At 36.1% G+C, this 22,206-nt stretch overlaps 1 protein-coding gene across 2 annotated transcripts in view; it reads left to right on the top strand.

Moving 5' to 3' along the window:
• LOC108754794 (homeotic protein Sex combs reduced) overlaps nt 1-10,251 on the top strand; it is a 21,178-nt gene extending 10,927 nt beyond the window's left edge. For both annotated transcript variants that reach the window (XM_018497392.1, XM_018497391.1), the window contains one exon: nt 8,883-10,251. In XM_018497392.1, the coding sequence (XP_018352894.1) occupies nt 8,883-9,187 (305 nt within the window). In that variant the 3' untranslated portion in view covers nt 9,188-10,251. The remainder of the gene's footprint in view (nt 1-8,882) is intronic.
• The last annotated feature ends 11,955 nt before the right edge of the window (nt 10,252-22,206 follow it).

A 22,206-nucleotide genomic window follows, 5' to 3' on the forward strand; every position in this document is an offset into this window, starting at 1 on the left:
AAGATTATAAATGCGCGAGCCCGTCGAATGAAAATTACGCATTTGCATTTTCTCCTAGCTCTCGAATGGGAATAAATCAATTCGCATAGGTGACACGCACCAAATGTATATGTGCGGACACGTACACGCGTATATATGGCTTCGCACGCCTGTGTGGTTTTGTTCGACCTTAGGCAGCTCGCATCACCGCGACGCACTGTACTCAGAGACGCGCGTAGAGAGTCGCAGCTGACTGTATTGTTCCCGCTGAAGGTAAGTCATTAATTTTCTCAGCGGCAGAACGTTCTACGCGGTCCAATACATGCACGTCGCGGACACACACGTGTACATATGTGTCCGAATGGCCATACGGGCATTTATGGAACGCCGATGCCTACTTCGCACGCTAATAGCGGTATATTTCTGCTCATGATTATTGTCAATTAACAGTTTAAGAGTCTCTAAAACGGGCTATTGTTGGATTCTCTCTCTGGGGCCCATCAGTGTTCGTGAGATGAAACTTCGTTCTTTTATTGGCCCACGCTGGAGTAGGATTGGTGGAGTTCTCATCTCTTTTAATTGTCCTTAATCAAACGTTGTACGTCCTTTGATTTTGAGGAATTCGCTTTTGGTGTTTTAGAGCATTGGTTATGAGAGACGACGATGGTATCGCGAAAACGCGCTAAGATGGAACAATGTGCGTGGGAGATTATCCAAAATCGGACAAGAGGAGGACCATCGGGTCCAAACGATGTGTGTGTGTGTGTGTGTGTGTGTGTGTGTGTGTGTGTGTACCCTCGAAGGAAGATAATGCATTCGGAAGGTTGTCGGTAGGTTTGAGTCGCGTGTGTCGGACGCGGCGGTCGGACCGCCGTCTGATGGATGGAGACGCGCAGCCTCTATCCCTATTCTTCCTCAATCCGAGTACTCCGGGCCCTTCGGCGTTCCTCCTCCGATATATACGCGCGCGATCACGTCTTGTGCCTCTCTTTCATTCGGTTGCGTATAAAGTAACCCCTCGGAGAGACGACAGTTTCTTGCGCGACTGGGCTCGTGCGCGCGCGCACGCACACATACATGATACAAACGATATACACGCGCGAATTCAATTCCATGAGCGGTGAGAGAATGGATAATATGTTATTCTCGGTTCTATCAATCCCACGGAGAGATGACCTAGTGTAAAAGAGGAGAGGCTAATTTTAGTCGAACGACGGTTTAGCGAGGCACACGCTTCGCTACGAAAGATTTATCGAAAAGCGATAGGGATCAGCATACTTTCGACTGTTCCTCGCATATAATATTGAAACCGGTCGAACGCCTTGCGCACGCAACGCGATGCTTCGCGTAGCATCTTCGGGCAACGGATATTCACTGTTTCGCATTCGGCAGGACATAACCGGAGTTCAAGGTCATCAGGACTTCAGAGCACGTACCTCAATATTCTCATGGTTCATGCGCCATGTATAAAAGAGACGAAAGAAAGACTGTACTGGCTTTTGTATGCTGTCAGCGAGTACAAAGTGCAAAATGAAGGAAGGAAGGTAGACGTGCAGGCGACGGTGGGGACGACGAGGCGTTAATTGAATTTGAGTCCGCGCGGATTATTGTGAAGCGTTTAAAGCGGCCAGAAACAAACCTATTTGCGTCAGAGAGCTTTCTCGTGGAAGATAACAAATGATCCGCGGAACGTCCGCTGCGCAAACTTCGGCATAAAAGCTTCAGCAAGGCTGCCACTCTCTTTCTCCCCTTTTCTGCATCCCCCTTCCTCCTCCATTTTCGCACCCTTCGTTCTTTCGTCACCTCGTTTCCAGGCATCTCTTCTAACTGAATCCAGCCCTTGAAAACCACTTGCTACTCCCATTTGAATTGAAAAGCAATAGTTTTTGAATCTATTTATAACTGTCCAATGCACACATGGATGCGTCTGGTAGAAAGCGTCGTTGACCCAATTCGAATATCGCATCTCTCTCTCTCTCTCTCTCTTTTTGTAAATAAATTTTCCGCTGTAAAAGAATTCTTTCCAGTTCTATCATCCGCCATTCTTCGTGACAGAATACGTCAGCTCGACCTACTTATATCGCGTGTCTATCTTTTAATTTTAGCAACGGTTATAAAATGTCACGTAAAAATAACAAACACGTGACACCCTCATTAACGTAGTGGAGGAAATCCTCCTCTGAGTTATGATTGAGCGTAACAGTTGCCAATAAAAGGATTTCCATGCTCTACAAGTAGACTAGGAATTAATAGATTCTTTTGAAAGAGCGACTAGCGCTTCATGTATATACCTCCGGAGATTTATAACCAGTAACTTCCCGCGGTGTGGTCCGAGCGTGTCAGCTGTATACCGATCGAAATAGATCCCGCGGATTCCGGTCTGAGCTCGAGGTGACACAGGTCTCAGTGTCCGAACGTTTGGTAACAGGTGGACCGTAGACACCTAGAAGCCCGATCAGCTCACGATCATCCAACATCGTTCTCGGCCACCTTCCTCGTCGTGGAATGTTGGACCGCTGTTGATTTCGCTCGAGGAAGGCCGATCTTCGGCCTGCGATTGGTCGTCAGCTGCGCAAGTACGGATAGGTCACAAATCAGCTCCGAACGGAGGCTGACTGGCGAAACGCGCGGAGCCGCCTGTAGATAAATTTAAATTGTGCGTGGATTACGTTTGCTATATATCGCTAGCCTCGACGCAACGTTTCAACGAAAATTCATGAGCGCCACTGGCTATTCATACTGGCGGTGAGCCAGACGGAGGCGTGCGTATCGGATAATCTCCTATCATTGCCCTGACATCGGTGGGCCTTACGTATGACTAAAGTCTTTAACTTGTATACAAATTAGTACCAATCTATGTTCTAGGATATAAGAATATTGTGAAACAAATTATTGCAAAGTCAAAATATCGTAGCCTTTGTATTTTACATTAAATAATTATCTGTCGGTACACGTGCGATTGTAATACAATTTTTTTTTTCTTAACACATCTACTTCTTTTCTTTACATGATTCTTATACGGAGAACGAGGGATTATTTTAGAAAGAAAATTGTGCGTATAATTGATTAAAACAGATAAATAACATTGTCGCAACAAAACTTATACCGTGATAAACATCTTGAAATTATTAAAGTTATATTAAGTTTTGAAAATATATGTATAATGTGAATACAAATGATAACTTTTTTCTTCTTCTCGTTATTCTGAAGAATTCGTAGAATAAAAAACGAATTAAAGAGAACACTGACTACAAGCCTGTCATTAGTAACGTAGAACTCGGACAGAGAGCAGAAAACGAAGACGGGATATGCCAGCCACGCGATACCACTAGCTGAATGTCTCAGCTGAAACAGTGACAACTTTTAAGGGGACACTATCTTGTACGGTCGAACAAGAGATCTTGAAGCCTTAGACCACCTATGCTATAGAGATGCAATCGTAATTGCATAATAGCCGCGGTGAACTGCTCGGGTTATTTATGAACTTCTCATTTTCTTTTGTCAGTAGTGCCGATGCACTGTTTGAACAAGGTGTTGAATATTATAATTTTGAAGATCGTCCGCTTCACAACAGCATTTGCATTGTAAATGAAATTATCTTATTTCTATTATGCAATTAATGCTTTCGTTTAAATGAACTTCGAAGAATTTGAAAAGTTTTTAAAAAGCATTCCATTTCTTGCATGGATTTTTTCATAGAGTAACGATTACATAAATACTACTTCTGATCAGGTTCAGTATACAATCTTGAAAAAGCAGTGGTATGGCAAACACGGAACATTTTTTTCAAAACTTTAGAGATTTTTTGTTCAAATGCTCCTACATGTACGTATATATAAGTGCTTCACTATAAAAATTTAGAGACTACAAAAAAATAAGGCATAGGTAATCGAACTTGCACGTGATTAAAATCACTTAAACATGATTCATTAACACCGTGAGCAATTGGCGTTTGATATATCCAAATGGTAACGAGATTTAAAACAATTCTCGCTGTTCATTACGTCGCGAAACTTATAGATTTTTATTGGTTTCTTTGGATTCTTAAATCGATTGTAGAGATGGAAAGAATTGATACGGCCGTACTTGAGCTCTCGTATCAGATAACCATTCAGATATATGCTGGGGGTTGGGGGTAGTACAAGAGTTCTATATATACTTTCGTGGAACTTGCTCCCGACCGACATACTGAACTTATACCTATACGTGTATACAAATGCACATCGCATACCTATCTACTCGCACTCGCGGAATGCACCATACAACGTGGCTGCGATCGCGAGATATTTTGATTTTTTTCTCAGCACCTAATCTACAATCTATCTATGAATAGTGATACGTAATACTTCTGATCTGCACAATTGGCAAAGTATTCGATATCCCATATTCTATTTTACAGGCAAGCAAACAAGCAATAAAATTAAACAGTATATTTCTTTATTCGAATTATATATAAAATAATAGTTTAGACATTCTAAATGTAAAATTTCGAATGTAAAATGTTATTATTAATATATTTTGAACAAAATTTCTTCTGTGTGTATACACTATATACTTCAATTAATACTTACTTGCAAAAAAATATAATATTTCCTTTTTATATTTTTTAATTATAATTATACTTAATAATAATTGTATCCTTTTATAATTATAACAGAATATTACTAGTTAAGTATATCAATATCAATTTTTCTGATTAAATCTAATTATTATAAAAATAAAACTTTTAAATTTATGATAATCTTATATACATCTTAATTTTTTTAAATATATACATATTTAATAATTTATATATATATATATATACACAATTTCCAAATATTTAATAATAATTATATATTTTCAATAGTGTTTACGCTTTAATTAACAAAAACTTTTTCCTGCACATTTTTTTTCCATCATGTATAGCTATTGTAAAAAAGATATACATTTAACGTATGTAATAAAACTTATGCGTTCTGCAAGAAACCGAAGGAGTCACAACAAAGGAGAGCTCAAGTCAGAGTGTGTATTAAAAACTAAGATCAAAATCAGGCATACCGAGAACACGCTATGGAGTCGCGCGGGATTTTATCCCAGTCACGTGTTATTCATCCTTAACCAGCCGATCTGTCAGTCAAGCAGACAGAGCAGTCGTCAGACTGGCAGTCGGTGACACGTTTCGTACAGAGTTCGGTGCAAATACACGCGCACTCCGCGTTCTATTAAGAGCGAGGCACGAAAAGGCTAGACGACACGAGGTGACATCGAGATGGGTGACACGACATGGCCCTGCGCTTAGCCCGCCTCAGTCTTACAACGACGACAGCTATGCGCACCTCTTCGGCCCGAACATCTCTCATTGCGTGATAGACATGCTAAACGTTTTTATTTCAATCTTTATCCGTTCGTTAAAGCTTGTGCGTCTCGATGAGAAACTCGAGAAATCGTGTACCGAGTTAACTTAATCACCGTTATATATATTGAGAAAAGTGGTTTGATTGAAAATGAACAAACTGGAAGATTCTGATTAAATCAATCAGAATTCATCAATCAGACAGAGATTATCTCAAGAAGAATTTTCTGATTAAATTTACTAAAATTCTAGTGTAGATTACCGGAATTTTGATTGATATAATCAGAATCTTCTGATTTGTCCGCTTTTAACCAAACCAAATTTACGGAGAACTTGTAAAAAAATCTACGTTTCACTACATTATAGCAACGGTGACTTCTCTACTGTTTGGATTAAAACGTTAAGTAATTATTAGATAAAACGTTTATAAGTGAACACAAAAAATAAATAACAATATATCTTTCTATGTATTTTTTCTTCTAGTTTATTATACATAAATTTGCATATTTAAAAAAGCGATTTAATTATTATTGATTGATAATTATAACGCATAATTATACTGCAGCAAACACTATGAGTGACATAGTGTTATTGATTGGCTAACAACATAAATAATTTTCGCTAACCAGATAATTTTATAAGGTTTCGAAATAAATATATATGAATAATGTTGCTTAATCAATTTTCTACATAATTCATTGCTTACTCTTTTGCTTATGTAAGTAATACGTTTGTAATAATTGTACCTTGTTTTTCCGATCAATTATTTTTCGAAGAAAGTAAAATTTTGAAATTATAAAAGAGAATCTTCCGCGTCCTCACAGGGAATGAATTGACAAATGAATGTGCGAAGTGCTCCCATTGCATCTGTTTAAGATTCAATGCGATTACGAAATTTATTACTGAGAGATATATAACGCAAGTCATGCGTATGATTACGGAAATTCAAGTTACAATAACATATTGGCTTGTACTCCCCTCGATGCTTTAGAATTTATAGTGCGAGAATAACTACTGAGATCGCGCCAGATAGAATCTAAATGCTAATTAAACAGGTGTGCCTGACATGCGTGAAATTTAATCGGGTCAGCGATTACCGCGGTACTTTAATGCATCAAAAGATATCACTAAAAATAATAAATCACAAGTACATCAAAGATAAAATAATATTCAATAATTTAACACACACAACACACACACACACACACACATACATACAATTATATCATTGTGAGATTACTTTCATTGACTATGATTACTCCTGCGCATGTTCTTTAGGGATGATAAAAACTCCGAACCTGTTATAGACATCAAGCAAAGCGTTGTGAGCGTATCGAGATCTCTCTTGTGGTATTAGTTGGAATTAACATGGCGCGCCTAAGAAAACATATTTCAATCGTGTATGAGCATCGTTGAGAGCTTTCTCACTAGCCTTCACCGAGTACATTCCTTTACATATCAATGTATATTGTATGAATATCGGCAAGATACCAATAGTACAATTTATCACCAGAAAAGATGGAGAAGCATGTTTTAAAAAACTTTTATTTTCTTACAGTTTCATATTTTATAATTTTATTTAACAAAGCAAAAGAAAGAGAAAGAGATATATGTGGTTATGTTGAAAAGGTTACCGGAATGCAAATATATGTATAATGAGACAATAAAAAGAAATTCATGAATTTCGATAAGCGCGTGATAAATTAATTTAGTTAATGAAAAATATGAGAATTAATTAAAAAATTAAAAAAAAAAGTAAAGAAACTGAAAGTTTAGCAGAATTTTTGTCATTGGTAGATTATTTTTAGTTAGCGAACAGGAGTATTCTATATAATAATGCGAGTGACCGAAAAAGAAATTCCGTTTGTCTGTTACAAAACGGGTATGTGCGCTGGATAAACGATATGCAGAGCGAACGAGTTCGTGTCCAGACAACCAGAACACTATTTATTAAAAAGTCAGGCCACACGACCCAGCGACGTGTTACATCGGGAGGAAAGCGATAACACCGGACGAAGGGTCCTGTCATTAAGCCCGGTAGGAGCTTCGTTGTTCAACGCTCGCTGGTTGGCCGTCCTCTGCGAAAACGCTTTTCACTCTCGTGAAAGTGCCCAGCTCGTGCTGTTCAGAGCTGTGGAACGAATCTTTAAACGTACTGTTATCAATGTTATGCGTAAACGCTCGAAATACGGGATAATGACACATGCAAAAGAGCTACTTTCGGACAACAATGGGAAATATTTATTCGTATATGCGAGAACATTCTTAATTCGTGTTCTCGTTCTTTTTCTTTTTCTCTTCTTCTTCGACTTATCATACATTTTATTGCATTTTCTTCTCTTGTGCATAAACAAGGACGAGTCGGCAGATTTAAATGATTTATTTATTCCGTGATTATTACTACTTCCTATTTAGTTACGTCTTTTTACTTGGGCTATTTTCGTCAATTTCTTCCTCTTGTTTCACGCTATTAATAGCTATCTATTATAGCTGTAAATGAGCTGGCTCTTTAATATCCGCAATGACCCATGCTCACAATGAACCTGAAAACGTACGAACAAATGGCACCTTTGCACGCGTACAACACCTGCTAAAACAACGAACCGAAGCCTAGTGCTGCGAAAGAAGGGTAGAAATTATTAGTATGACTACATCGAAATATGATACGAATGCTATACGGAAATTATACAAATATTTCTAAAAATAAGATTAGAATGCAATGAAGGACCATTTGCATCAATAAAATTTAAGAAAAACGTTATTTCTCACGTTATTGCGATATACTCACATAAGATATATTTACTAGCTTATTTTTTAATTTTTAGAATGATAATGTGTTTTTGTATATTTGACGAAATATGTTACGTAATTATGTTAAATTACCATCTCAGATTTAAAAATAATCTACACAACGATATAAAATTATATCAAATTAAGATTGTATCGATATATATAATGAAGATTCATGCGGCGATTATATCATATACTAACAGTAAGTGACATTGAGACTAAGTCAAAACTCATTTCTGGCGTTGTTCGGTGTAGTCAAAGGTAATTTTTGCAGAGGTAAGGTTTCAGAGGTGTAACAGGCGGAGTATCGTAATAATAGCGTTGCAAAATTATTTATGGCCGAGGCGTGCAAAGCAAATAGGTAAAACAGCTGCCAAGTTGACCAGCTCGCAATCTAGTAGCACTGGCGCAGGCATTAACCGCAACTCGTTGAAATAATTAACGAGGTCGTCACGCGTTGCACGCGCTTGGACCTTTAGTAACATATACGCATCGCCTGTGCTTTTTATTCAATCTCTTTCGCACTTTTCCACTCGCGGTCTGTCCGATAAGATCCACGGTTTAAAAAAACATGATTTATCTCAAACATTACACTTTGTACATATCAAGTATTATTTAAAGATACATTTGACACGCGTTTGCGAGAAATGAATGTAACGATTTGTCTTTATCAGTTTGGGGCAGTTTCTTTCTACAAAGATTACATTTATCTATAAAGACGATATGTCTACGTTTGCACATTCTTCTCGGTGAAATGATGAAAACTCTTGGTTTCTAGGCACGGTGAACGCGAACGGTGAGACGAAACGACAAAGGACCTCCTACACCAGGTACCAGACGCTGGAGCTGGAGAAAGAGTTTCACTTCAATCGCTACCTGACAAGGCGGCGTCGCATCGAGATCGCGCATGCTCTCTGTCTCACGGAACGTCAGATAAAGATCTGGTTCCAGAATCGGCGTATGAAGTGGAAGAAGGAGCACAAGATGGCGAGCATGAACATCGTGCCGTACCACATGTCGCCGTACGGGCACCCTTACCAGTTCGCGCCCCACCCCGGCCAGTTCGCTCACTTGGCCACATAGGACGAGTTCTCGCCCGCCGAGCTCGGAGCACACGCTGTCCGGTTCCCCGGGATGTACGGCGAGCAGAACTTCTAAAGGGCTTTTTCCGCCTTGGACCCCGCGCGCTACGTCACGACGCTGTCACACTTTGTGACTTGGCGGGGTCGAGGGGGGGAGGGACTTCACTTCCAGTAGGACACATGGTGCGTTCCGCTGATTCCGCAATGCCGATGGTTGGATTGCCGCCTGGGAGGAGCGAGAGATCGTATCCTTCTTTCGCAGGTCAATTACGTACTTAAATTATTTACGCGTTTGCTGTTGGTTTGTGCATAACATTCGTTGGTTTGACTGTCGGAAGAAGAGCTTCGTCGAGAAGCACGAAAGAGAAAAGTTCTTTCCTTCCTGAAGCTGAGCGGAAACAATTCGTTCTCGCTCGCTTTCGATCTGCGGATACGCAAGTACTGTCACTGCACGACTTCGAAGTTGAAGAAAAGCCAAAATTTTCTGCATATATAGCGCCGTGCGCCCGATTTAATAGACTGGACGCGCTCCGAGGGACTCTCATGCACGTGATTATTAATAATAAGATATTAATAATGATGCTAACAGTGCGGATGAGAGGCCACCTCAGCGGGTGAGATAAAACCGAATCTCTAGTTTAAGATGTAGAAATCAACGACCTAAGTAATTAATTTGTTAAATAACGAATTAATTAATCTTGTCTTGGCTGCACACTGTTTCACGTGAAATCGGTCGACTGGTTGATTAAAAATAGGATTGGAGTATGTGCTTGTGTATTTATTTATTGTTACTTCTTCTATGCGTCATTCACTTATTTTCGGACTTTTTCCGAACGTATTCATAGAAGAAAGGCTTGCAAAGAACTCAAAGTTTAACATTAAAAGAAACATATTTTCACGTTCAAAAAAAAAAATCTCTGTATCATAGTTCGTAAGATTACTAATACTTAAATTATTCTTCACTGGTCTTGAAGGGAGAAGAAAATTAGAAATCCATGTTGATTGCGTATAAATTATGCAGGCTTTATGAAATATTCTTAGAAAATAAGAATTAATAGAATAACACCAAGATATTCGTACAGCATAATTTGCATGTGATTAAAATAGTACGATTATTGTGGTTGATACCTACAGAGAAATAATCGTAACTAAAAAAATTTTTACACATCCGTATATATTTCTAATATTTATAATATTATAATATTATAATATAAATAAAATTATATATATATATATAATATTATAATATTTTTCATATCAAATGCCTCAATACATTTTTATCTCCTCTTCACATACCTTTTTTTGTTCTTTATCATTACGAAGGGCTAAAAGTATATCCTAAAATGATAAATCTTTTTTCTTGAAAATTAATGTATATTCGTATCATACGATTTACATTTTGTTTTATTCTAGAATATTATTAATGAAACGGTGGACAGCTACGACCCTGCATCCTTTTGTACATAATTTGCAGCATAATATAACCAATGTCTCCCTGGAGCAGCCACGTTGTTCCTATATTGTCGATACGTAGGGAAATCTCGCGTGGAAATTACTATTCATTTTATCTTACCGCATCAAGCATTTTATCGCGATGATTGATACATGAACAAATGAACTACTATTGTTTCTCGCGCATCGACTATAGTAACTTTAATCCACATAGGAACTTATTAGTTTCCATAACCATAGTTTTAAAAAGTCCGAGCTATTAAATAAAAAATAAAAAGGAAATGTTTCATGCGGTCGAATGGGATAAGTGACCCCGGATGCATTGTGAGTACGTCTACGTCTGACTTCGATGGTGCAATGTATGTGCATGTAGCGCTGAATATCTAACGCAAAATTGCATGCACGTGCTGCCTGATTACGCGTATTTATCGGCACAGGATATACGTAAATGTGTGGTTGAGTGTAACAAGAGAAACGTATTACCCCGTATGATTTAATAAGAAAGATCTAAGAAATAAAATTGGTATCGACTAGTTAACCGGGAAGTGAGCGCAAATGTGTAAACTAATTAGCTAGTACTCGAGTAATTGATTATCTTGTGATACAACAGAGAGGAAAAGCAGTCGCTCTAATGCTTATTGAATTGTCATAACCGCGCGTTACGCGATGCAAATTCGGAAGAATACAGGGAATTTAGTATGTGTGTATGTTGTTCGAGATTCTAAGCGGTACAAGCGAGAGAAGAAACAAATAAAGAAGAGACTTTCTAGCTAGGCTAGCACATTGAATTGTACATAATTTAATTAAATATATAATGCGATATCTCGAACGAGACGTTATTATTGTACGAGGCGTTAACGAAAGAAGACCTCCCTTTTGTCCATATAAATTGATAAGTTACATTAATATTATAAGAAACTATTCACACGATTAGAAAATATTTTGCATTTATTTTTCAATTCATTTAAAATAAGTAAAATAATTTCGGAACCGTCGTTTAGAGATTGTACAAAAAATTTTTTATTTCTTCACAAGAATGCTGTCAAGAAGAACGTAGAAAATCTTTTTTCTTCGTTATCGCCTGGTACGTTATATGGATATTTAAATAAAGCATAGTGAGCATTATTATATTATTATTAATAATATTATTATTATCATTATCATTATTGAAATTCTTGATATTATCTTTATTATTGTATTGAGAGTGAGTCTGTTGCTTATGATTTGGTCGAGTGTTAATATTGTATTTTATTTGTTTCGTTATTATTATTTTTTTTGTTATTTACGCCGCGTGTCGTACAACACGTCCCGTACCTATGAATGATGTGCACAAATAATGCAAGATTTGCATTACTCTTTTACACGAGATTGCGGGATACGTAGCCGTGCTATCTCAATGCTTATCAAAAATCGATTCAGAGTCGTTCGTAGTCTGTACCCGCAGTTTGGCGAAGTAAGAGACGAAATGGAAATTGCAGATATTTACTATTTATTCGTCAGGTGCAAAGATGTGCGTTCTCTCCAAGTTAAATTAAGCTCAAGTATTACGTTCGCGTAGCGTCACTCAAATGTTATTTCATTCCATGTAATATACGTAAAATAGTCTAACTAAAAATATTTACTTATTACATCTACGTAATCTAGAGCACCGTACGTGTAAGATCCGTATAATTAAATATAATTTAAATTGTAATTATTAAATGGTATGACGTACAGAAATCATTGACGTACATTTCTTTTTTGGAACCTCTAAGACCAAAAGAATTGATCATCGATTTTCATAACGCTCTCAATACAAGGTGTGTAAAAATATTAAATATATAATTATTTTACAAATTAGTTAAATAGTACGTTACACTAACTGGTAACAAAGAGAAGCGGACCGACAATGCTACACATTTATAATTACGACGCGCCGCAATAATTATTATGTTTATAATTGCTGATACAATACTTTAACGCGTGCGCTTTATTGCTCAAACGTGAAACATGATAACGTTCATGTTGAAGAACTGCGGCGCGTGATAACCATGCGAGGTTATCTAACCGCGATACAAATTTCTCTTTAACTTAATAACGCATTTCATTATTTTAATTAGGCAAATGTGTACTAAATTAAACCGTCCGCGGAAAACTACATTATTAGTCAAATTTTAATTAATGGCGCTGACCTCAAATCACATTAATTATGTATAAAATTAATTAGCCTCGGGGGATTTAATCGCAAAATTTAATTATCCAGCTGACATTCGTAAGTGTATCCACGCTGTCGATCACGGACAGCTTGTTCACATTTTATTCAGTCTGGAAAGGATTGCCGATAAGAATCGCGTATCGGCAGCAGAGAGTCGCGTGTGTGATAAAGCAAAGTCACACCCTCAAAAACTACCGAAGCGGACAGGAGTCATATAACAAGAAAACAAGAGAAGAAACAAGTCTTAACGCAAGTCACGATCCGTCACAAGACTCACTCAAACGACTAAGATCGTCTAAGCTACCGACGATGACGACGCGTATTCGATTGGCTTCGTAGGTGCACCTTTGTTAGGGACTGTGCGGCAAGGTAACCGTGACTTTCGGTGTATAGTACGTAACGGAATACTGGTATAAAGAGGCGCTATGGCGCCAGCCTACCGTAAGGTCGTGACCTCTCGATTAAATCAGACTGCTCTTCTATATCAGAAAGTATAAGTACGGACTCTCTAGAATTCCTAAGTTGAATGTACTTCGACATCACGATAATTAACTCGCTTATCCCTGCTCGTGCACATAATTGCGTACAGCGGCAAATTTCAACGATGTATTGCATTAAAGCAAATCTCGTCTTTATTCGATTAACGCTGCGTTATACTGTTTAGCACTGAGAGTTTGTGTGAAAGAAAATTGACAAGAAAATGTAACTTTCTCGAATAAGCTATTAAGCTATATGTGAAATGGAAAGGAGAAAGCACAGAAAAGTTTTCAGACAAGGCTCTCTCGTCAGTCTATCAGAGACGAGAAAGATCCCCACGACGAGCATCAGCTTTCGCGCGAACACCGTAGGTATATAATACCTCTCGCCTGCCGTCAGTCACTCAGTCAGTCATTGATACCACGGGGTGATTAATGAAGAGTCAAGGTTCGGGATCACAGTACCGTGTGGCGCGTAGAGGGGCGGGGAGGGGGGGGGGACCGCGGAGCCCCGAGCACGACATCGCGAAGAATGTCGATACCACGCGGCTCCGAGAAATGAGTGCGCGTAGGTCGCCTATTGTGAAATTAAGTCTTGTTCAAGGTGTGGGATTTATCGAGCAATCATGTCGGATGTAATTCGACATAGAAACGTTTAGCAACGAAAAACGAAGTCGGAGGAAGTCGTAAAGAAACTTCATTGCTTATAAATTTATCATTTGCAAAAACAACCGACTTTGTCGTTGAAGGTCCTCCTTTTGCGTTGTCGATTCTGATAAATGCATTTTGACTTTCTTCTTTTTTTTTTTTTTTTTTTTTTTAATAAGAATTCGTTCAACGTCCCGTTACGATATATCCCTTCTCAATGTTATGTATTTCGAGAAAATAGGAAAATAAGTAAATCGATGATTGAGAAAATGATTTTGAAAATATTGTATACGCCGACAGACCAAGTAAGCAGTGAGTTATCTGCGTACTACGGGTAAGACTCCTCTTCTATGTTACTGGCTGTCTGACAGGGAGGGTAGGGACCCAGCGCAAACTTGAAACAGGCCGTTCACGTTTATCCATCTGCGCTCACGTTCGTTCGTTCCGTCTGTTTGTTCGTCCGTCCATCGATGTCCGAGTTGTCGATACCCGCCCTGTCCACAAACGGAGCAGAGCAAGACTTCAGCACTTTTACGTACGGAGTCTGAATAACAAATCTGTCCAATTCACATGTCGACATCAAAGAAGATAATATAAACACTACATCGATACATCGTCTACAAAACCTTAATGTTTTATTAATGTGGCTACCATTCCTGTCCCGTATCCACCAAGTACGTTCCATCCCATCCCCAGTTAGGCGGCTCGGTGGAACTTGGAAGACCTCCGCACTCGTGAGCAAGAAGAGAGCTATTCGAAGAGTGCAGAGTATCGCGCTAGTGAAACACCCTGAGCCTCGGGATCGCTGTCTTCGCGTTTTATACGTTTTGCCTTCGCTGTCCGTTCGTGACCGCCCGAAATGTTTTGGCCGACTATCGCGCTGCGATATCAAGATTTCCATCTTGACACCCACTACATTCTCTCTGATATTGGCATGACGGCAAATATAAGATAAAACGGATAAATAGTCGAGCTGTACAGACCATCGAATTTGAAGATATAAAGTTTTGGATTGTCGAGTTAAGAGGAATAGTAATTTTTAAGATTTTATTATTGTTAATAGGAAATATTGCGAGCTAAAATATCAATAAAATACAAGATTTCAAAAGAATAAAATAGAAGAGCATGAACCATATATTGATTTATAAATTGTTTTTATCGAATCGACTGCTAGATTTAATTAATTTATTGACTAAATGAGACAATTATTTATATGCATTATTAATATTAATTTTTTAACATTTTAAATAGCTTTTTTTTTTTTTGAAATATCGACAAATTATTTATATACTCTGTCGTGGTCAACTCTTGATGCTCGTTGTGGTATAACATAATGTAAAATATTAAAATGTAAAATATTTTGCGTTTCGGAAATCTATAGAGTATCCGGTATGGTTTCACTTGAAACAAGTAAGCAGAATATGTGTAAGCGTAGCTCCATGTAATAGTATGCAGGAATGCAGGCAAGGTAGCGAAGACAGGGTGTAGGTGCTTGCTGTATGCTGTGGGGAGGTTTGAAATCGAGAAAAAAGAAGAAAGGAGGAAGAAATGCCGAGGGAGATAGAGAGGAGTACTGATCCGCGGTTGATGTGAGAGAAGACTGAAGAGAGTCCTGAAGCTCTGAGTGACAGCCTCGCCACGTACGTGGGAGGCGAGTCCGCAACAAAGGGAAGACGATAGCCTTATGCAAATGCAACCGATATCGGACGCGTGCGCTTCTTGGCCTTTGCAAGATAAGGCCACCGGATGAGCCCGAATTTCAGATGAATCGGATTCTACAATTACTTCAGAATTGTCTATTTTAATAAATATGTATATGTAATATTACACTCCTGACTATTACTTACAATTCATACAATTTTTATTGAAGTATTTACGTTACATAATTCTATATTATTTTACTATAAATTTTCACGATTATAACAAGATGGATTGATAGCATCACACTCTGTTGGAGGTTTCTTTATAATAAAAAGGAATTATTAAGACGAGTATCACGATTAAATTTTTCACAACATTAATGTTTCAATATGCTAGTATCCATGTAAGAATATTAACAAAAACAGCGTCGGACACAGTTTTCTTTAAGGTAAGAAACCGAGTTATCGGTTAAAGCACCGGCTCCCTTTAGACGTCACTTGGAATTCCAAATATCTGCGAGTTTCTACGATGTAATAACGAATGACACGGGCGGAGAACAAACGAAACGAGAAAGTCTGCCGGTGGTAAGAGAGGTTCAGAGGGTTGAGTGCGCGAGAGGAATGAGGTGGTTGTATGAAGAGCGAGGAGGGCCAGGGTGGAATGGGGAAGGCGGGGGTGGCGGGGACGCTACAACCGAGTTCCAAAGGGTCTAGCGCTTTCCGACAAGAATTAATCATCCCTGGCAGCTCTCAATGTCCCTACCTACTACTTTCTTCGCATTCCCAATTATACGCTTATCTACCAAATCCGCTTAAGAGTTGAAATATTAACAACTTTCTCGCAAACGATGTGGATTGCAATGATCGCTAGTGATTAAAATATAATTAAAATTATTAAGCGTTATCCCCTTGTATAGAGAAATAATCAGACGGATAAAATATATTACATAATGAAATTAGTAACCTTGATTAATAATCGCAAAATTGTATAAGTAAACTTACAATACATTTAATAAAAATAAAGTTTCAAGGATAATTTAATATAAATATGTAAAAATATTATTTCTTTAAATAACATAAATTAAAAACATAACATATTGCATAATTTATTGTTGCACCTATTTTAAAAGTTAAATTTCCTGACTTATATTGCACACAAAATTTGGACAAATGGATTTACATATATAGAAATATTTATTAAACTAACAATATATAACGTACGAAAATTATATGTATTTTAGAGACAGATTATAATAAAAAAAAAACACAAAAATAAGAAGTAAGCACTTCTATACACGGATGCAGGATGGTAGTAGCAACGGAATTTACGAGATAGCTACCCCACTTCATCCCTTCATCCTACTTTCCTTGTCCTATCCTCAACAGGTGGTCGTTTTGCTCAACTTCTGTATAGTAATTTATAATTTAATTGATTTATGCTCCCGAGCATGCTTTTCGCAGTCTCGAGACACTGCTTTTGAGAAATGCATCATTTCATTCATCGACAGATATAACAGTTCCATTGAAAATTCAATTTGCCATCATATTTTGTAGATCATTGATACTCTAACATGTCTTTATATATTTTTAAATGCTACATAAATTTTAATAACTCTGTGTTACAAACTTTCTATAAAATATTACAAATTCGTAATAATAATATGCAGTTATATATTTTAAATAAAATCAGTAATACAACTATTTCAACAACTTACTTTATTACAGTTACAGCTGCAATACATATTTCTCAACAGGAAGGGCTTCAAGATTTATTAGAGCGGATCTTCGGTACATATCATTTCTAAAACTGTTGACCCTGACATGTCAGAAGAAAACTAAGACGGATATATTCTTTTTGACGTTACTAGACATTGAATACTTGTTAGCAAAGCTATGACAAATTCAAAAGGGTTTTTTATAAATTAATCATTTAAAAGAGTTACAGGAATCTTTATTGTTAGAAAATCAGTTTTCTTGGAACGAATAGCGCACATTTGTAAAAATTCGAATTTGTTTTCTCCGTTTTTCAGATCATTCTTTTAACTACTTACGTTTATACAGAAATACATAAAAGAATACTATATTACATATTGAAAATATATTAAAAATAATCTTTACTTTGCTTGATCTAACACAAATGGATAATAAATAATTCAAAAAAAGCTGAAATTTATATAGCTTTATATAGTTTTACTTAGCATACATAACTGATAGCATCTTTATCGATGTAACATCGGTAAATTAAAGGTGCTCACCATTCGCGACTGATCATTAGAAGATAGATATAGAACTCTAGTCAAATCATGAGCGTCTTATCGAGCTCCTAAATCGCGGCAAAGAAAACAAGACTTGCCTCAATCCAACTTACTTGATGAACTCACCGACGAGTTCATAGTTCACGTGCGACGACGATGCAGTCGACACCTGAAAAGTTTTGAATCTTTTTATTGCTTCTTAAGAATGTCTACTTCCAGTTTCTCTTATCGTAATTTGTTTGTGTCTTATTTCCTTTATTGCTTCAAGATTAAAAACTCATTTTAGGAAAAGTAATTTTACTAAGTCGTTAATAATATCCTCTTTAAATAAGTATTAAAATTGTATTATTTGATACAAATGTAAAAAAAATTAATTAAGCTTTTTACATCTCTCAATTTTTATAACTTTATATGTTTTTAATAACGCATATATAATAATAGATTTATTATAATTAGCTGCGCTGTTCACGACGATTGACTATTTTTACACAAAGCAATCAGATAGTTATTTTAATTTTATTCAATTTAATGACCATTCTCATAGTTTTCTGTGAGATAATGGATTGCGAGTAGCAATGAGAATTTTGCTTCTACAATTTTCAAACCGCGGCGGAAGGGTTCGTCCCTCGCGCATAACGCGAATCTTGAGTGACACACCTTAACAAAAGCAGAAATATCCTTTGGCCCGGAAATGGCACGGACCAAGACAGAGCCACATCGTCCGATCTTCGGGTTCTTTCTATTCTCGCGGGGGCGCTCTCGCACATCGCGTTAACCCCTCTAGCAAAACTATTACAATTCCTGGTATGGCGAAGCGCGTTTCCCTCTTTTCTAGCATCCCCATCTCGCCTCCTATCTACGCCACCTCCCTTCTTCGTTCTCGCAGTTCCCCGCAACCCATGTCCTGGCCCCTTCCTCGCCATGTTGGCATCGCGCCCGTCAAGGGAGATTTATAGCAACTCGAATTCCTCGACTACTAGTCGGCCGTAGTTGAAGGAAGAGAGGTCGAAGAGAAGCAAAGAGTGAAAGGGGGGTGCACCGCGGTACCGGGGAACCTGGAGAGCCCTCTGAGGGTATGTGGTTGGCGGCGGTGGTATTGGGTGACGTTGGGCGGCCGACGGGTGGATGGGTTTCGTAGGTTGGAGGGAAGGCACTCGTCACTCCGACGTGACGGCCGCAGAACTCGGCTGGTACTCCATCGCCTACTCACCTAACCCGCCAACATTGCTGCTTGCGCTACCTGAAACTGGTATTGGTGGTTGGAAGCGTGCTGGTTTTCGCGATGCTGTTTTACGAAACGGCATAAAACATTCGCAGAAACAATTTCGTCACGTTATCATATAACGTATTCAAATGTTACTGCAGTTAGTTTCCATGTCCTTTTAAACAAACAGCAATATCGTCTATGAACATCTTTATATCTAATTGAAATAAATTATTTTTAATAAAAATAACTGAACGCTTTACGATCAAGCGGAGTGAAAATCTGATCGAAAAAAAAAAAAAAAAAAACGAAATAGTTTTCCCTCTTCGTGATGCGAATTGTACAGATGAAGAAAAGGGGAAGGCAGATATCAATCACACGGGTAGTGACGGGCTGAGATTTGGTAGCAGCTTCCAAACTGAGGAATAGCACCGGGAAGTTCTACCCGCAAACAACTCTGTCTATTCCATCATTATTTTTCTGAGAAGCTCGCTGTATTGATTCACAAGTTATCAATGTGTCAACACAAGCTCTCTTTCTTATGAATGTTTATTATCAGAATAAGATTATCAATTATACTCTTGCAATGATTTAATTGATTATAAATAATCAATTTTATAATATATATAATTAAATGGTTTCTATAATACATTTACATGCAATTGTTACTTTATTTTAAAAGTTTATTTAAAATATTTTATCATATATAGATATCTTCACGTTGTGAATTTAGCCAATGTCATGTTTCATAAAGAAAGAATCGTCTTTCTTTGACCAATATCAGTTACATATTTCAAAATACCGGACCCATGGGAGTTCAACGGTTAGGTAAGACAGACAGCGAGGTTGTGCGCCATAACACCTGCAAATGCGATGTGACGTCTACACACAGTAGGTCGAGAGGAATTATTATAATACGGTCTACTGTAGATATACGCTAACCAGACGTACGAAATGACAGAAAATCGAAATGTATAATAATAAAAAAGGAATGTTTTGCTCTTTTATTTATTACTTTTATTATATATAATATAATATATTGTATTTGTAAATCATCTGATGCAGAAAAAAATCATTATAACTTCTCTTTAATATGTTATATGTGTATTTTTATATATAATATCAATTTTAATCAATTTTACAAAGTTTCACCAAATCGCCAGATATCATAATTTGTTTCTGTTTCTAGAAATTATGCCATCTACGGTAAATGACTGAACAGTTTACCTCTGAAACTCTTCTAATACGTAGTCGGTAATTGTTGAAGGTTTTACTTTTAATATCGGTCCACAAATATCATAATAGTTCGCAGAATGTCTGAAAGATGGCAATATAAGTTGAACGCAGCCATCATGAATCAAATTGTGTCGAAAAGAAGTGGGGGATGATGGTGACGAGAGGTGGTCCTTTGTTGGTTAAGCCTACTACTCAAAGGGTGGAGTTTGCCACACACTACCTACTATCTGCAGTTGCAGCATTGGCGTAGAACAGTAATTTTATGTAATATTTATTAAAAATAAAAGATTTGTGTTTAATTTATACTTATATCTCTAGTGTCTAAACATATTTTAAACTCGATGCGTAAGTGCATTTAGTTTATATTATTTATTTATATATTTACTTTGATATATCTATATTAATATTTTATAAAAATTATCTCACATATATATTATATTTGGTACAACTTATTATATTATTTTGTTCTTTACAAATAAAAATGCATTTAGATCACATATATGTATATTCCTATGTACTACAATATTCTAATTGCAAAATTAAATAATTTATTGTCTTTATTTAAAAATAATATTATATATACATACATATGTGTATACATATATAAGTATAGAAAAATTAATTTAAATATATATTTTTCTTTTTTTCTAAATTTATATATTTTTGTGAAAACATTTTTAAATAAGTCATGATGTAATAATTTTGAAATATATGAAAATATAAGAAAGTAAAGTTAATAAAAATAGTTAAGATCAAAACAGTATTATAAATTTCATTTTAATCTTATACAGCAAAATTAAATCATAAGTTTATTTTATTTATATACATATGTATAGATATATGTATATATATTTAATACTGATAGATTAACTTTAACATATATGCAGATATTGTAATTTATTAATTTATATACTCCATTTTGGTAAAATTCTGTTGTATCCATGCCCAATCAATATTTCTGATAGCATTCTATTTTACCGATATAAAATAACTTAACATAATTATAATATACTTATACTATATTTATTTATTTTATTAATTAAATCTAATTTAATTAATATATGTATAATAACTGAATTTAGAAATATTGTATATCAATACAAGCATAAATAATTTAATTTACATTTTGTATGTTGGTAACATATCATTGGAGAAGAATTCCTCTTCAATAATGCATAAATAATAATAATAACTAATGCTAATATTATAATTTCTTACTCAACAATATAGCTATAGTATAAACTGTTACTACATATGTATTGTTATATTACATTTATATTTTTTAATTAAAAAATTTAATATTTATGTAATGTTAGTAAATGCTTTCGACTTTTCCAACAAGAGATACAGATGATACAGTATACCAACAACAAGAATGTTATGACTCTGTGTTACCCATTGTTAGAATAATAGTTAGTGTGAATCGGATCATTTTACTAATAAACTTTTTCTTGTTTATCTGCAATCAGTAACTAAACGATCAATTATAATTGCAAATTTTTGTTTTGTCAAAACATAAGAGACTCATACTTTTGTTTAAATAAAAATGATATCAATATAATACAACAATATAATATGTAAAGAAGAGCACACAAGAAAAATTAAGAAATTTTTTTATGGTATCAATTTATCTCATCTAAGAGAAAACAAGATTTCTCTGATCTTTCTCTGACTTAGATTTTTACTTTAACTGCTTTTCCGTCAAAAGCGTGACGTTGATAAAATCAAAAAGGATAAAATCATAAGCTGTACAAAAATTTTTTTAAATAAAATTTTCTTTTTTAGTAAATATATGAATACATTATATAACTATAATATTAGAAATGTATGTATAAGATATTACATATTTTAAAATAAAATATTACAAAAATATTAACTTTAAATATTGTTTAAATACGCAAGTGTGTGTGTGTGT

Source organism: Trachymyrmex septentrionalis, unplaced genomic scaffold (genome assembly GCF_001594115.1).
Source record: "Trachymyrmex septentrionalis isolate Tsep2-gDNA-1 unplaced genomic scaffold, Tsep1.0 scaffold80, whole genome shotgun sequence".
In the NCBI taxonomy this organism is placed as follows: domain Eukaryota; kingdom Metazoa; phylum Arthropoda; class Insecta; order Hymenoptera; family Formicidae; genus Trachymyrmex; species Trachymyrmex septentrionalis.